The following is a 19045-nucleotide window of genomic DNA, read 5'->3' as shown; positions in this document are numbered from 1 at the left end:
CCCTTAATGCAGTCCCACTTCCTTTTTATACAGTTTGTTTATAGAGAACCTTCCATCCTCAGTGTGTCTCTAGTTGATTGTATCTACCCTTTGAAGTCATTGAGCACTTGTAGTAGTTTTGCCACTCTACTTATTCCCAATCATTCAAATTCCTCCTAAGGGAAATATCCCACCCATTGGACCAACTTTCTACTATAGTGATATCAAGGTTCCTACAAAAGGAGAACAGACCAGGAAAAGTCTGCATAAGGGTCTCTTGTCCTATCTAGACATCCTTCCTGAAAAATATTACTGTCCATTGCCTACTTTGAGCTTCATGTCACGACAAGTTTGTTCCAAAGAGATCTAATTGGTCTCCAAATTGAGAGGTATTGTGGCTTCATTGGAGCACCATTCAGTGTCTTGGCCATACTTGCATTGTATAACTTCTTTCCACAAAGCTTGATCTTCCTTCATGTATCTCCATAGCCATTTCATCAAGAGGCATTCATTTTGAATCTTCAGGTTCCTCAATCGTAGTCCCCCTAGTGATTTTTGAAGTTGGACTGTTCGCCAATTCACTAAATAAGACCCCTTCCCTTTCTTGGTGCCAAACCATAGGAATTCTCTTCTCAGCCTATCCAGTTTCTTCGGAACCTTTGCAGGTTGAGGGAAGGACATGACATAGGTTCGGAGGGAATCTAATAATGCATTTATCAATGTGTCTGCCCTAAAGTGAAAGAGATTGTGACTTCCAGATGGCTAACTTCTTTTCTGATGTCTGGATTATCCCATCCCATATTAGCAATTCTTTATGTTTACTACCCAATGGCATGCCCGAATAGGTCGTAGGCAGTCTCTCTATGCTGCAGCCTAGAATACTGCAAAATTTTGCATCTGTGCTACCTCCTTGATGGGGGAAAAGACTGCTTTCTTCCAGTTGACCCTTAGCCCAGATACTGCCTCTAGTATCACAAGTATTACCCTGATATATCTTATCTGTTCCTCTTTGGCTTACCAAAAAATCACAGAGTCATCAGCATACAAAGGCTAACAAATCTCCATACTCAGGCCTGTTCTGTTGCTGACTTCAAAGTCCATCTATTTGGAGTAGCTACCCTCAACATGTTGTTCATTACTTCCATGACTAAGGCCTCATTTGTTTGCACTTATTGGAGGTTTCAATCTGAATGGTTCAGACGTTAGACCATGAATTGCATTTATTTTCAATAATATATAAGTACTTAAGCCTCACTTGTTTGCACTTAGTGGAGGTCTGAATGGTTCAGGCATTAGACAATAAAATGCATTTGTTCACATTAAGATTTATCGTGTAGGGAGTAATAGTTTAGGTTAGTTGTTTGGTGGAAATTTGAGTTTTTGATTATATGGAGAAAGTTGGTATGAAGGAATTGTGTCCTTGTAAAGATAAGGACAGGTATCATCAGCTTGGTAGTGCATTGGAAGGATGTTTTCATGTCCACGAAGACAATAAAATCTTGTTATTTATAGAGATGGGTAGACTTGCCTATGGTGGTTATATGCATAACCCTAGGCCTACTTGTACTGATGTTGAAGATGGGATTTTATGTAACTCAAGATTTTATAATCTTCATATAAAGCGGGTCAGTTTCAACATCAGTATAAGTACACCTAGGGTTATGCCTATAACCATCATAGGCAAATATAACCTTCTCTATAAATAACAAGAAGATTTTATAATCTTCATCCAATGAACACATCCTTCCAATGCACTACCAAGCTCATGATACTTGTCCCTATGCTGACAAGGACACAATTCTTGCTTACCAACTTTCTCCATATAATCAAACTCAATTTCCAATAAACAACCAACCTAAACTATTACTCCCTAGGTTTCCTATGACATTTTTTAGTTTGGGCACACCCCTTGAGAAAATTACTATATTAGGAATGAAGAAGTAAAAAAATCTGAACCGAGTGACCTAATGTAGATCTTACCCGAATCTGGAAATTCTGCAATCGTCAGATTCTGGAAGCAAACAGTTGCCAGAATCTGGACAACCTAGACGGAATGAGGTCTTACTCACTGCAACCAGTGTCGATCTACTCAGAATTGAAGGGTGACCCTGCTGGAAAAAGAATCTCGCCGGCAAACTGATTGAAAGATAGCTTACGCACTGGCGAGTGAGACAACAGTAGCTAGAATCTGACAGCTCTGAACGGCACGTGGGAGAGCATGGGCTGGCCGCTGGTGGCAGAGCTGATTGGGGTTTACTCACGGTGGTGGTCCGAGTCTCGTGGTGGTGTTGGTTTGATCACAACACCTCCGAAATTATAGATCTGTTCAGACAGCCAAGAAAAATAGCTGGGGGAAAAACGTGTCCAGAATTTCTCTTCCAATGTCGGTGGCCTTAACCAAGATCCGACACCATGTGAAACGGAAGAGAAAATAAGAGAAAACTCGGCTTCATTATTCCCTCAAGCTATTGGGTTTATATAGCTAAGTTTTAATGTCTTAAAAGGGAAGGAAATCAATACCTAATTACAACATCTTTTTTGTCGTTTTCTGGTCATAGAGTAGCAAGCACCTTTAGAGTTTCCAAAACATGCTTTCATATCAAACATCGTGAAAGCATATATCTTTTTTTTTTATAGGAATGATGAGAGCACATATGTAAAAGACAACTAGTTCGTGTACACAACTTCAGGAGACCTTTTTCTTTTTTCTACATTTCTAGAGCACTCATGAGATTCCTGGTATGATGGACTGTTATCATTGATTGTTCTTTTTAAAGAATGTCATTTTTGTCTACAATTCTTCGTAAGGTATACACAACACTTATTTCCTTTTTCTTTGCTATCACTTAAACCAAGAAGCCAAGTGAAACAAATAGAATCTGCAAACGGGGTTCCTTCTCTTCCATAGCATACTATAACTCCAAAAGCGCACTAGAAAACTTAATCGAGTCACTTAAAAGGCCATTGAAAACAAGTAGATTTTAAATGCCCAAATGCCCCTACAAGCCAAACACCCAATCTAAATTATAATTTATCTCATATATCTATACTGTGAAATCCCTCTGCATAAAAAAGTATGTAGCTTGGATCTAGGATGTCAATTTAGTAATGCTAAATTGGTATCTGTTAGAATAGGAAAAGGTTTATACAATCTTATTTAGAATAGGAATATGAATAGTAAATAGTATCCAACTTGATAAAGGATTGTATTCTAGTGTCTATAAATAGGATCTCAATGTAATAATGTAGACACAACAACACAATTCAATAATATTTTTTTCCTATATTTCTCACATGGTATCAGAGCCTCTACGATCTTGGTAGAAAATCAAAGAGCTTCCGCTGCCAGCGGGTGGCTATTACCCATATATGCTGCCCGTCTGGCCAATGATTATGTTAGCAAAAGTTGGGTCACCGTGTACCTTTCATGTGATTATTTTCTCATATCTAATTTGTGTAGCACCGTGCCATCATTCCGGTGACTACTTTCTTATATCTAATTTGTGTAGCACTGTGCCATCATTCCGGTGACTACTTTTTCATATTTGATTTGTGTAGCACCGTGCCATCATTCTGGTGACTACTTTTTCATATTTAATTTTTGTAGCACCGTGCGATCTTTCCGGTGACTACTTTTCATATTTGGTTTGTGTAGCACTGTGCCATTATTCCAGTGACTACTTTTTCATATATAATTTGTGTAGCACCGTGCCATCCTTCCGGTGGCTACAATTTTTTTTTGCATATCTGATTGCGTAGCATCGTGCATCTCTCCAGACTACTTTTCATATTTAATTTGTGTAGTACCGTGGATTTTTTCGAACTATTTTCTCATATCTGAGTTGCATAGCATCATGTGTCTTTTCATTGACTCCTCAGATTTGATTGGCATAGTTCCATTCGTCTTTTCGGTGACTTCTCAAATCTGATTTGCGTAGGGCTGTGCCATCATTCCAACCCTACCCGTATAATTTTTCTTTTTCAATAGGGTCGTGCCATCATTCCGACCCTACCCATATTATTTCTCTTTTTCAATAGGGGTTGTTCCATCAATTCGAACTATCCTTTATAATTTATATTTTCTAGTTGGATCGTGACATCATTCCGACCCTACCCATATAATTTTATTTCTTAGATTGTGACCACTTTTAGCTATCAAATCTAATACTCCGACATATGAGCATGTTTCAGCTAGTTTTTCGGTGACTTGTTTAATATCGACTCATCTATTGATTCCAACATGATCCATATACTTTATACTAGATTTTGAGCACTTTGTTGCTCAAGGGGAGTTGAGTAGCCTTGTATGTCGATTATGTGACTCACTCTATGGTCTGAAACGGTCTTTGCAAGTTTGGTTTGGGAAGTTCAACACTGTAATTTTATCACTCTGTGTTTTATCGGCATTATGCATCAAATTTTCAGTATTTCATGAGAAGATTAAGCACATTGAGATTGACTGACATTATGCATCAAATCCAGTATTTAATGAGAAGACAAGCACATTGAGATTGACTGTCAATTTTGTGAAGTCGGCTGATCAACTTGCAGATATCTCACCAATCCCCTCATTGGTCCTCGTATTAATTACATATGTAACAAGCTAGGTACATGAATTGTATGCACTAGCTTGAGGGGGAGTGTTAGAATAGGAATAGGTTTATACATTCCTATTAGAATAGGAATAGGTTTACACAATCCTATTAGAATAAGAATAGATTTATTCAATCCTATTTAGAATAGGAATAGGAATAGGAATAGTAACTAGTATCCTACTTGATAAAGGATTGTATTCTAGTGTCTATAAATAGGATCTCAATGTAATAATGTAGACACAACAACACAATTCAATAATATTCCTTTCCTATATTTCTCACAGTACTCCTATATTTCTCACAGTACCGAATATGTGGATGTAACAGGTCATAAGTAATCGATGCAAATAATGGGTTGCCTACACTGAAGCGCAGCTAAGTGAGGAGAATCATCCTCCATGAGCTTTATGTGCTTTAGGCAATTTAAGTGCGCCTTAAATGAGCCTTTGACAACATTGATTTGAATGAGACACTGTTTTGATAATTGATGAGTCGATGACCTTCAACATATTTGGCAAGTTAAGTCTTTTGTTTCTCGGCGTGGCTTTCAGACTTCTAAAGCAGTTATTCCTTTCTAGGAATGTTTTCTTTGTTCCCTTTCTTGGAGTCACAACTTATCCACTTGCCATACATGACTTCTTCTTTTTGATGAGGTCACTTGCCTTACATGACTATTGTTTCCACTGGCACTTCTTTGTGAGTAAACATTATATTGTATCAAAAGTTACATTGATCATGCCTTGTTCATACAAAATGTTGAGCCAATTGAAAAGGTACAACAATGATCGATGGGAACTTTTAAAAACAAAAATATCTGAATGTTTCCCTTTTTAATTGACTAAAAACACTCTACTCTTCCACACTTAGTGAAAATAAAACAATAAAAGTGTAAAGAAAACAAAAGGAGAACATACTCTATAAGGGAGAAGCTGAGAATGCAATTAGGAAACCCTATTATGAAGGGTCATGTTTTTATTCACCTGGTCTGGTCACTTTTGGGCCGACCAGGTTGTTTCCTGTTTTTTAGATGGACCATTTCAGGCTGTTTTAAATAAATAACAAGGACTTCGAGTCAAAATTCAACCAAAAAAAAAGAAAAGAACATACTCTACTACGAGCTACATGAAGGTGAGATAAAAAAAAGTCAAACTTTTTATCAATCAGATCGGTAAAGATTTGCTAGCAAGTTCAGTTCATTTTTTGGCGAAAGAACAAGACAAGAAACTATAATTAAGTTGTCTAAATGAGAGAGCAGGAATCCTATGGAACTGGATACTATCTTAAAAGTGACAACATAGATTTGAAATCAAGGTATGGCCTGAGAACAATTCAAAACACAAGAGAAACATTCAAAATGAGAAAAGATGCCACGATGCTGGAAAACAAACCGCAGGCAATTAACCTACCTTTATGGAGTGATAGAAGGGATTTCCCACGTCCATTTCTTGAGCTAGATGGTAATCGCATCCTAATGTCTTTCCAGAGCTTCTTATACTCCTCTCCATTGTAGGGCGTCATCAATAAATTCAAAACCTCCTTCCTGTACCTAGAATCTATAATTGTCGCATCCAGCTTGATACACAAAATTAGCAGTCAATGGTTACAAGAATTATCACGGTGAACCAAAACTAAGAGGTAACATAAAATAAAAGAGGGACCAAAAGAACTAGTGAAAGTAGCAGAAGAATTGAAATCATACATTCAGGCAACGTTCCACTGAAGGTACAAAGGGGTTAGAGCTACTGCCCCAACCTACCTCTGTACCTACATTCTCAAGGATTTCTACTTCACTTTCGGATTCTGCCTCCTTAATAGCTTCATAAACAAAACAACAACTATTACCAAATGAAGATTTAAGACAATGATATCTTGATACACAATTTTTTTTTTGCACGAATCAAATAACTTACAATCACAATCTTCTTGAGGTTCAATTTTTACTTCCGCATCCATGAATTTGCTATCATTCTGAATCCTCTGCTCCATACCAGGTATAATATTCACATCAATTCTATGATTCCTGTTATCTAATCCCCTATCTTCGTTTCCTCGCCTCTTAGTCAAAGTCCCATCTTTCATTGTCTGCTCCTTACCAGGTAAAATATTCACATCAATTCTATGATTCCTATTATCTAAGCTCCTATCTTCGTTTCCTCGCCTGTTACTCAAGATCCCATCTTTCATTGTCTGCTCGTTACCAGGTACAATCTCCATATCAATTCTTTGCTTCCTATTGTCTAAATCCCTATCCTCGTTTCGTTGCTTCTTACTCAAAATCCCATCTTTTATCTTCTGCTCCTTACCAGGTACAATCTCCATATCAATTCTTTGCTTCTTACTGTCTAAATCCCTATCCTCGTTTCGTTGCTTCTTACTCAAAATCCCATCTTTTATCTTCTGCTCCTTACCAGGTACAATCTCCATATCAATTCTTTGCTTCCTATTGTCTAAATCCCTATCCTCGTTTCGTTGCTTCTTACTCAAAATCCCATCTTTTATCTTCTGCTCCTTACCAGGTACAATCTCCATATCAATTCTTTGCTTCCTACTGTCTAAATCCCTATCCTCGTTTCGTTGCTTCATACTCAAAATCCCATCTTTTATCTTCTGCTCCTTACCAGGTACAATCTCCATATCAATTCTTTGCTTCCTATTGTCTAAATCCCTATCCTCGTTTCGTTGCTTCTTACTCAAAATCCCATCTTTTATCTTCTGCTCCTTACCAGGTACAATCTCCATATCAATTCTTTGCTTCTTACTGTCTAAATCCCTATCCTCGTTTCGTTGCTTCTTACTCAAAATCCCATCTTTTATCTTCTGCTCCTTACCAGGTACAATCTCCATATCAATTCTTTGCTTCCTACTGTCTAAATCCCTATCCTCGTTTCGTTGCTTCATACTCAAAATCCCCTCTTTTATCTTCTGCTCCTTACCAGGTACAATCTCCATATCAATTCTTTGTTTCCTATTGTCTAAATCCCTATCCTCATTTCCTCGCTTCTTACTTAAAATCCCATCTTCAACATCAGTACAAGTAGGCCTAGGGTTATAACCACCATAGGAAATTCTACCCTGCTCTATATATAACAACAACATTTTATAATCTTCATTGAAATGAACACATCCTTCCAATGCACTACCAAGCTCATGATACCTTTCCTTATCTTGACAAGGACACAATTCCTTCTTATCAACTTTCTCCATACAATCAAAAACTCAAATTTCCACTAAAGAAATGACCCAAACCATTACTCCCTACAGTCCCTAGGTTTCCGATTAAGCTTAGACACGATAAAATCACTCACACTTCGGAATTAAGAACAAAAGTCGCTGAAATTGAAGTAATCAGAGAAGCAGCAAAAATCGAAGAAGAGTGTAAAATGCAGCCTTTGATAGTTTAATACTTCATGCGGATTAAGAGGTTACCTCGAGAATAACAATGCGTTCAATTAAATTAATAATATATTGAATTTATTTATGTTTTGGAGTGTCTAACCTTCACTATTCTCATGAAAATGAGAAAGAATTTTAACATTATTAATTAGTTAATTTTGGTGAGTAAAAATTGAATGTTTAGTTCGTATTGACGTGTTGTCGTTTCAAACTTTTGAACATTTGAATTGTATTAACGGAATTAATAACTAAACTTTTATTACAAAAGAAGAGAATCTAAAAAGATGATAATAACATCTATCGCTCAAAAGGCAAACTCATGTGGTGTATAACTGATAAACTGTTTTAGAAGAAAAGCGTTAGAAAAATGAGATAAAAAATTTCTGAATTACCTTTGATCGTCCAAGATAACCGCACTTACTAAATATTTTTTTTAAAAAGTGACCATTTTCTACCTTCTTAATTACAATACAAACGATTTTTTTTTATTTTATATATATATATATAAAATTAAAAAAGTCTCACGCTTATACAACAACAAACTTGTGAACATTAAATTGTACAAACAATATTAAAAATTGATTTTTAATTGCAGAAGAATGGATCCTAAAAGGATGATAATGATATCTATCGTTCAAATGGCAGATTCACGTGGTGTACAATCGATAGATTGTTTTAGAAAAGTGTTAGAAAAATGAAATGACAAATTCTATAATTACCTTTTGATTGTGTAAGACACTCACACTTATTAAATAGTTAAAAAGGAAACAAGACTATTTTCTAGCTTCTTAATTATAGTATAAACAATTTAAATGGAAAAAATATATAATGAACAAAGTCTCATGCTAATATGTAATATGTATAGTAGTTCTTCGATGACGTGTGTTGCATGTAAATATCAAATCATGTAATATTTGATTATTTTTTGAAAAAAATATTATTTGTTAATTCATTGACTTTCTATATAAATGTTATTCCTGTGATACACATATTTGTGTCAAAATTAAAAGTGAAGATTAAAAAATAGAGAAAAAAAGTTTTGTTTCTCTTGAAGGTAAATAATAGATGATATGATGAGATAATATAGATTCTACAGCATGATTAAATTACATGTAAATCTACGAATATCACATATGTATAAATCAATTTTCAATCATCACAAATTAATTAACATGAAAAATAAAAGAAGCATAAACTCTATCCACTTACTCATATATCATATCAAAATTTAATGTGAAAATAATAAAATATACATTAAAAAAGACATTTAAGAAAACGAAGAAGCGTTAGAAGCTTATTATATTTTTTCATGGGCGAAAAATAAGAACATGTTAATGGAAGCTTTCTAATAATGAATTTTTTCTTTTAATATAGAATTATAGTTATCGTATGATATTCATACATTTCACTTGATTCTTTCTTAAACATGTATATACAACATGATATAAATTATAATACACTATTGCAGATTTTGTATACAACTCAAGATATATGAGTAGAAGTTAAAATTTATTGACATTTTGATTAAAAAAGTTTACGACAATTGATGGAAATGTGTTTAAAATATTTATATTTGATTGCTCACAATTTTTTTTAGGTGTTGACTACTTTTTTTTAACTTTTATTTTTTTCACTTGTTACTATCTAGATAATTACAAACTTAAAATTGAGGTTTCAGCTTGAATATTTTATACATTAATTGGTATAAAATTAGATTTAAATTTCCCAAACAATGAGAACGAGAACCCTAAACCCAGAAGTTCTCTTCTCTCTCTCAATCGAAATATGGCGTGAATAGCAGCCATGGCTGCTTCACCCTCTCCCCAGCCTATGGTTGTGGGAGAGACAAACGTCAAACCTAATACAGGTCGTACATATGCTTCGTCAATCAGTGGAAATCAACAATCTACGAGAAATTTCTTAAACCAGTCAGTCTTTTACATGGAGAACCCACAGTGGTTTTTGACTCCAAAGACCTTGAAACGTTTATCACGGAGGAGAATCTAAAATTCGCTCTCATAGCCAAATTCTCACATGGAAGGCCTGAACTTCCAGATTTACGGAAAATATTGCCTCAACAATTAGGATTTAAGGATGAATGTAACATTGGGTTATTAGAAAGTCGACACGTGCTGTTGCGGTTCACTTTGAAGCTAGGAAGATTATAGTGCAATCTTTTCAAAAACTAGTAGGTCGATTAAGTTTGCCGGTAATGTTATACCGTTCAGAATCCAAAAGTGGACTCCTTTTAGTCCTAGGGAAGAAACCCATTGCAATGACATGAATTTCCTTCCCAAGTTTACCATGTCAATATTTTGCTCGTAATGCACTGTTTTCGATGGCTTCAAGCAGTTGGACAGCCTCTTGATGTGGATCGAGCGACCAATGATAAAACACGACCTAGTACTGCAAGGGTAAAAGTCGAGGTGGATCTGTTAAGGACGCTTCCAAAAAGAATTAGAGTTCAAATAAAAAATTTAGCCACCGACGAGATTACAAACGTATGGCAAAAAATCAGGTACGATTATTTACCATATTATTATGTAAACATCAGGGGCATAGAAAACCATATTGAAGGAGAAAAATTTCGAGGTGATCTTCGTGTTCATCTCAATGCTAAAAAAGCTGATTCAAATAGGTTGGAAGTTGGTGAAAAGGATGATGAAGGAACAATTAAAGATTTACAGATAGGGGCTGAAAAGAGTGGTGTTCAAGATCAAAATTTGGTGTGCCAAAATTCTGGCCAGCTTTTGGGCAAAGCAGTGTTAGACGACTACTCTTCTGGGAATCGAATGTTATCCTTAATTCCTCAAACTGATGAGTTTTCACGGAAAAAGAATACTTCTCCCAATCAACAAAGCTGTAATTCAGCTGATCGTATTGAAGTTGAAGAGCAACTCGTTGTGGATACAAATCAATCCAACGATGCACAATTTGCGCAAAAAATTAACTAGAGAAAAGAGAAGGAAGTTGCTGCTGAAAATTCAAGTATGAGGCAAGGTGATAAGCATACTCCTGAGAAACTTCACGATGCTATACAGACGCCAAAATCTACTGTGCAACTTGAGAATTTGGCAATTGATGGACATAAAAAATTTAAAGGATCAAAATGTGGTGATTTGCAACCTTTGGAACCTGTCGATTTGCAAGTTGAAATTTCAGGTCGTGATGAGAATGCAACTGGGAATTGGAACACAATTGCATAAAAAAATCAATTTCTATGTGTATTGGTTCCTCGGTAAGTTGAAGTAAATCTCCACGTCTTGAAAATAAGCATCAGCTAACTACTAATCTAGTAGTGCAATCTAATGAACCGAAGGACATTGTTTGTACAAATCCGTTTGAAGCACTCGAGGTGGAGAAAGAATTAGAGTTAGTTGATTCTAATCCCATGAATGAGCAAACTTTGGTTCGAGCCGATTTTGATATTATTCAAGAAAGTGAGGCCGCCATGTTGCTCAAACCCAATTCAGCGATCAAGTCACCCATGGTCACATCGAACACCTCAGCTCATGAGGTCTCGAAAGAAAAGCAAAGGGAGATGAGTACTCCTAGATGGGCTGATTTCGTTTACGATGAAGAAGAGCATGTTTCACCTCCGCTTTTGAATAGAAAATTAAGTCCACAAGCTTTGGAATTTGTACCTAAAAGTATAATTGCAAAGAAGAAGGAACAAGAGGCCTTAGCATGAGAATTTAGTCCAACTAGGGGTTATGAAAGTGATTTGGGCGATGATTCTTTTGATGAGGAAGAAAATATGTTGGACATATGCTTTGATAAAGTGGCTAGGGATGGGGATATCTCACCTCGGCATCAAAGAAGTGGAAGCAACAAAAATAAAAAGAAGACACATGGAAGGCAGCACAGTTGGGATGGTTGGAATGGTAAAGTGATAGGAGAATTTGTTTCAAGGCACCTACCGATGCGACTGACAAAGCAGAACCATAAGACAGTGTCAATAGCTTCAACAAGATCCAATACATCCAAGAAGAAGTGATGAACTATCAAGTTTTGTTGGACAGATTTGAAGAAGCAGACTAGTTGAAAATACTTCAGGTTACTCTAGATGGGCTATTTATCATTTTTAATTCACGCATTTGTAAAAGTAAGTTTGAGGTTAATAACTCAACTTTCTTCTTGGATTTTATATTTGTGCATTTTTCAAGTATTCTCATTTTGTAATATCATCATAGAGTATATTACAAATTCTATGATGATCATAGAATACCTAGTTCTCTCTAGCTCTTATTTTTTTCATGTTTGTTAATTAGTAGAGGTTCGTTGCCTCATTAAGATTGACAAGGTAAGGCCTAGCCCCCCTTGCTTGTACTTATTTCTATTGAGTATTTTTATTTTAATAAAAAAAAAGATTTTTTTTTTCCCAAGCAATAAAATTATTCTTCATTTATCAAATATAGCGGGCATTTTGTTTCATAATATATACAAAATCATATTTCAAATTGCACTCTAGGCTTTAAATTTTGCTCACGATTTCATAATAGTGTCCTCCATGAAAATGTTTGCAATTAAGGGTGTGTTTGGTCTGAAGAAAAATGTTATCCTTCATACCAAACACACCCTAAGAGTTGTTACCACTGTTAAAGAAGCCAAGGCCAGTATTTGTTGATCATTATGAGGTAATGAAAACTTCTCTTTCAATACAAAGTTAATTATGTTACCTATTTTACATCATTAGTAGTAACTGAGGCAAGTTAATTCTAAAACTAAAATGTTTTTATGTAATCACTCTTGTACCAAATAGATTAGATGTAGAGATGCTAACTCCAATATTTCACCATGACCAGGGAGCTCCATTGACAGAGTACACGCTTCGTCTAATAGGTTCAGACTTCAGACATAGAGCACTACATAAGAAAACTTCTGTATACCGGAGAATTCCAATACAATGTATAAGAAACTTTCACCTTCTCTGTCTGTCTTGAAAACTTTTCCCAAATGGATCATGCACAACACAAATGTTATCGACCAGTAATTGAAATATTAACCTTTGGGTTTCTTCTACCAACATGAGTTGAGGTTAAATAAGGAAATATCCTCAATAAGGATTCATATAGCCGACCCCGACTTCTGCGAGACTAAGGCACAATAATTGTTGTTGGTTTTCTTCCATTTCTTGTTTTTATGGCACACATTGACATTGGGAAATGGGAAAAAGTAACAGTTTCTAGGAAGATCCAGGCTTCGTCTGGAGACATTCTGCATCCTCCCAAGGCTGGAATGCATCTTGCTGAGTTAGATGCTGGAGATATTGAAACAAAATATACTTTTAGTATAAGCCACTAGCTTCAGCAGAACAAGCAATAATGAGAAAGATAACAGTAAATGAAAAATTTTCATGCTTTAATTTGAGATGAAAGGCATTGATTATCCCTCGGTTTGTTCTCATTCCATTGGTCAATCTTTGTAACTACTGAAATTCCATTGGCTCATACATCAGAATTTTGACAATAAGATACATGGATGTAGACTAAAGATCTGTTATCCTTGCTGATCCTTGAAAATTTGGAGTCAGAAAAGTACATTTGAGCAAGCCAAAGTAGTGTTTCATGTTTTTTTGAGGTCAAAATGCAGTACTTTCATAATTTAGAGGCAAATGACTGATAGGACAATAGCAACCATTGGTTCGAGGAATCTGAAGATAAGCAAGTGGATTGGTGGGAAAAGGGTATTTCATACTGTGGTTTTCATTCTGGAATGAGTGAGAGGAGATTCACATGCATGGTCACTGCAAGGAGCATGTTAAACACAGAAAAGAATGGAACATTCATTGAAGTCAATATATGGTAGGGAAATAGCCTTCACCTCTAACCAAAAGAAAAATCCACGCATGATGTTCAACTTTTTATCTTTGTCAGGACCGGCCCTTTTGATTTCCTGATTGACACCTGCATTTTTGACAATGAAAATGTATTAATAATTTGTTGTTGATATGGCGATCACATCACTGATTGGATACAAAGTGGTACAGAAAATAGCAGAAATAAGAACATCAACAGCCAATATGGTAGTCGCGACTAGAGGGTTTGATATTCCAAAAAAATTCAAGTAGACAAGCAATCAAATGGTAACTTTTTCTCTTCTGTAACATAAACTACTGGAAGCTAATTGGGAACCCTATTCTTGTTGTTTAAGGAACACAAAACTTGAGAAAACACCCCAATTAAATTATGCATCTCTTATGTGCAATCCCGCTACATCCACAGCTCTTAATTATGGATGAACTCTTAATTAAATTTTTATTGCCTTCCTTGATCAATAGGATTTACAAACAAGTGTCTATATTCCCAACTTCTTACCTTCTCAAGTAGATTTTCCACCTTTATAGTGAGGATCATAATTTATTAATATGATTAGAAAATTTTTCACATAGAAGACTACAACAACAACAAACACAGCAAACACAACAACAAGCTCAGTGTAGTCCCATTAGCATGGTTTGGGGAGGGCACAATGTATACATACCTTACCCCTACCTCGTGGTGGTAGAGATGTTGTTCTCGAAAGACTCTCGGCTCAAGTAACACACATTAGAGTAGTTAAATAAAAACAGAAACAGGACATAAAAAATAATAGAGAAAGCATAACATAGCATTCAAAAAATAGGACCGATAATAATAACCAACTAATTTGATAATTGAAGCACGGTACCGCGAAATAAAAATCATAAGACATGCAACTTACGAGAAAGATGACACTATTGGTATGAACGGGAAACAGCTACAATACATCAAACTACCACCAAGCCTATCCCGTCTGGAAATGAAACAACGCTTAACTACCTACTAACCTTGTAACCTAATCTGTGACCTCCATAACCACCAATCTAAGGCCATGTACTCGGAAAGCTGGAGCTAAGCCATGTCTTGTCTAATCCCAAACAGGCCTACCACTACCACTACCTCTCCTAAAACCCATCACGGCCAAACTCCCACACTTACTCATTGGGGCCTCTGCATACCTCCACTTCACATGCCCGAACCATTTGAGTCTTGCTTCCCTCATCTTGTCCACCATAGAGTTCACTCCCACCTTGTACTGGATATCTTCATTCTTAATTTTATCTCTCCTAGTATGTACACACATGCACCTTAATATCCTTATTTCCACCACTCTCATATTTTGAGGATGAGTTTTTAACTGGCCAACACTCCGCCTCATACAACATAGTCTTATATAGAAACATTATTCCCTTAAAATAGCATCCTGCATCAATACTTCCTAAAATATCACGTGCTCTCCAAAAGTATACAGAAAATAAGGAGGTGTTGCACTCTGTTGAAAAGATTTTCAAGTCCCTTAAGCGCCTTTTTGTTTTTTATAGTTCACATTAGCGTCAAATGAGCTATTTCCCATGTCTTAATTTCCTCCTCTTCCTCCAGAAATCCTTTGTAGTAAAAAATCTCAAATAATTTCTAACAATCACTGATTATGGGCAAAACATATTCCACCAGATGCATTACAATCTATGTATATGATTGATATGATTACCACCCTGTTTCGCATAAAGACCTGCTAATTTGTGTTTTTCTTTGTTTTTTAAGTTCTCAACATAGTTCCTATGCAACTGTCCAAACAGAAAGACACACTACTCCTGGTGCCTAGACAGCCAATTGAGTGAGAAAATTCCAGTTCTCTTCTTACACCAACCTATTACAGAGTGATTTTAAGGTGAAAGAAGCCATCTTTCACTCTTTATTTTTTCCTAAGGGAGTTCAATTCCCCGAGGATGAAAAAGCAAGACAACAAGCCTATCGCATTTCCATGTCTCTATCCATGAGTGGAACTTTTACCACTTTAATAATCCAAGCAAACTACTAAGTTCACTGGATACCGAATTTTTATAATGATCGTGCTCATCTTGGCCATGCCTTTTGGGTCGATCAGGTTCATGCAACACCAGCACCATTGATGAATGAAATGAAAATAGGATGATCAAAATGGAAGAATATGGGAGTGTTATGTGATAGAAAGATACTTATTAAAGTGAAGCAAATGTTATTAAATAGTTGTAAGACCAATGATGCTATATAAGAGTACATATTGGACCTCTAAAGTCCAAGATTTTCTTGCCTAGATCATGGACAACAAACAACAACAACAACAATATACCGTTTGGGGAGGGAAGGATTACTAGATCTTACTTCTACCTTTGTGGGGTAGAGAGGTTGTTTCTGATAAACCCTCAGTTTAAAAGAAATGTTATCGAAGCATGATTACAAGAAAAATATAACCACCAAATAACAAGATACAAAGGAAATGAAGAAATAAATAGTATCATAGAAGAATAAGAAACTACACAATTACTAAATAATACTACCAATAGTGAGAAGAGGACAGAGGGGGCTAGCCCCCTAATCTCCCACATAAAGCGCGATAACATTTGGCTACCTACTAATCTTCGACTCTAATCCTCCACCTCCACACCTTCTTATCTATAGTCATGTCCTCAACAAGCTAAAGCGATATCAAGTCTTGTCTAATCACCTCCCCCAATTTTTTTTCTTTTTGAAATTGGTAATGTATGTATTCCTTAGCATTAAGGATATGTGGAGACCTCCAATGTTTGCTAACAGAGAGTAAAATACAAAGATTATTACAGTGAAACTAGCAAATATACTAATTGTTCTGCTTCTTCTATACATTACTCTTTACACCAAAAATAAAAGGAGACAATACATTTCTCTTTGACCTTCTGGACGGAATTTATGTTATTCTCAAAACATCTTCCATTCCTCTCTTTCCATATTGTCCGCCAAATGCGAGCTGAGATCATTCTCCACCATTTTTTCTGCCTTTTGCTTCCCCACCCTCCCTCTCCTGATCCAACAACTAAGTAAGTCAGCAGTGTGTTCTCGCATAGTCCAGTTGCTATCTGTGAGTTTCAAAAACAGGGACCAAAGTTGGGTTGTGACTCTGCAATGTAGAAACAGGTCGTTGTCGGTCTCATCTGTCTATTGCAGATAAAACATTTAGAAACAATTTGTCGTCCCTTCTTCTTCAGTACTTCTTGTGTGAGACATGCTATTTTAGCCACCAACCATATAAAACATTTGACCTTGGCTGGTGCCTGACTTGTCCAAACCTGTCTTCATTTAGTCAATCTAGGCCCTTAATGCAGTCCCACTTCCTTCTTATACAGTTTGTTTATAGAGAACCTTCCATCCTCAGTGTGTCTCTAGTTGATTGTATCTACCCTTTGAAGTCATTGAGCACTTGTAGTAGTTTTGCCACTCTACTTATTCCCAATCATTCAAATTCCTCCTAAGGGAAATATCCCACCCATTGGACCAACTTTCTACTATAGTGATATCAAGGTTCCTACAAAAGGAGAACAGACCAGGAAAAGTCTGCATAAGGGTCTCTTGTCCTATCTAGACATCCTTCCTGAAAAATATTATTGTCCATTGCCTACTTTGAGCTTCATGTTCACGACAAGTTTGTTCCAAAGAGATCTAATTGGTCTCCAAATTGAGAGGTATTGTGGCTTCATTGGAGCACCATTCAGTGTCTTGGCCATACTTGCATTGTATAACTTCTTTCCACAAAGCTTGATCTTCCTTCATGTATCTCCATAACCATTTCATCAAGAGGCATTCATTTTGAATCTTAAGGTTCCTCAATCGTAGTCCCTCTAGTGATTTTGGAAGTTTGACTGTTCTCCAATTCATAAAATAAGACCCCTTCCCTTCCTTGTTGCCAAACCATAGGAATTCTTCTTCTCAGCCTATCCAGTTTCTTCCGAACCTTCGCAGGTTGAGGGAAGAAGGACACGACATAGGTTGGGAGGGAATCTAATACAGCATTTATCAATGTGTCTGCCTTCAAGTGAAAGATACCGTGACTTCCAAATGGTTAACTTCTTTTCTGATCTCTGGATTATCCCATCCCATATTAGCTATTCTTTATGTCTATAATCTATTGTTTACTACCCAATGGCATGCCCAAATAGGTCGTAGGCAGTTTCTCTATGCTGCAGCCGAGAATATTTGCAAGATTTTGCATCTACGCTTCCTCCTTGACGGGGAAAAGACTGCTCTTTTTCCAGTTGACGATTGGTGCAGATACTACCTCCAGTATCACAAGTATTTCCCTGATGTATCTTATCAGTTCCACCTTGGTTTCACAAAAAATCATAGTGTCATCAGTATACACAGGCTAACAAATCTCCATACCCGGGGTCTGTTATGTTGCTGACTTTAAATCTCCTGGTCCATCTATTTTGAGTAGCTACCCTCAACATGTTGTTCATTCCTTCCATGGCTAAGGCCTCATTTGTTTGCCCCTAATGGAGGTTTGAGTCTGAATGGTTCAGACATCAGACCATTAATTACATTTGTTTTCATTAATGTATAAGTACTTAAGCCTCATTTGTTTGCACTTAATGGAGGCCTGAATGGTTCAGACATTAGATCATTAAGTGCATTTGTTTTCATATTAAGATTTAAGCACTTCATTGGTCTGAATAAGTCTTAATCATTAAGATCTAGAACAAAGTCTTAATATCATTAAGAGGTATTCTTGTGTGGATAATATTCACCATCACTCTATCCACAATTACCAGCCACCACCACTAACCACCTTTGTCATCACAATCACCACTTTCATCATTGTCATCTACCACCAACCATCTCTATCATCACAACCACCATTGTTGCTAACCTCTATTGTAAGTTGCTACCACACTTACCTTCTCCATCATTATAATTATATCCATTGCCGCCACCACTCTCGTCTCTGTAGTAGCTACCACTCACTATAGTCAATACCTACTACCAACAAACTTCGCCATCAGAACTAGATTCGCCACCAACTACCACCATTTATTTTTTGCTCACCACCACCACCGCTGCCACCTCCTCCACCATACTATCAACCACTACCATTACTGTGGTCAATCTCTACTATCAGTCACTTCCACCATCATAACTAGCACCGCCTTCAACTAACACAAACACATCACCAACCACCACACATTCTTCAGCAATCAGCATCAACACTGTCAACTACTAACATCAACCAACTTCATCATTATAACCACCAACGCCACTACCAATTGT

The 19045-nt window shown here is 36.4% G+C and overlaps 1 protein-coding gene across 7 annotated transcripts in view; it reads right to left on the bottom strand.

The window, feature by feature from the left end:
• LOC125834094 (uncharacterized) overlaps window positions 1-19045 on the bottom strand; it is a 68294-nt gene that overhangs the window by 4391 nt on the left and 44858 nt on the right. For 2 of the 7 annotated variants that reach the window (XM_049513274.1, XM_049513276.1), the window contains exon 4: window positions 5981-6120. In XM_049513274.1, the coding sequence (XP_049369231.1) occupies window positions 5981-6120 (140 nt within the window). Of the gene's footprint in view, window positions 1-5980; window positions 6147-6273; window positions 6331-13112; window positions 13228-13790; window positions 13874-19045 lie in introns of those variants that run through there. The other 5 variants (XM_049513272.1, XM_049513271.1, XM_049513273.1 and 2 more) reach the window with 4 other exon arrangements.

The sequence above is a fragment of the Solanum verrucosum genome, unplaced genomic scaffold, assembly GCF_900185275.1.
Source record: "Solanum verrucosum unplaced genomic scaffold, falcon-dt-bn FXZP01000108.1, whole genome shotgun sequence".
Taxonomy (NCBI): Eukaryota; Viridiplantae; Streptophyta; class Magnoliopsida; order Solanales; family Solanaceae; genus Solanum; species Solanum verrucosum.
This window is presented reverse-complemented; position numbering and strand designations above follow the sequence as displayed.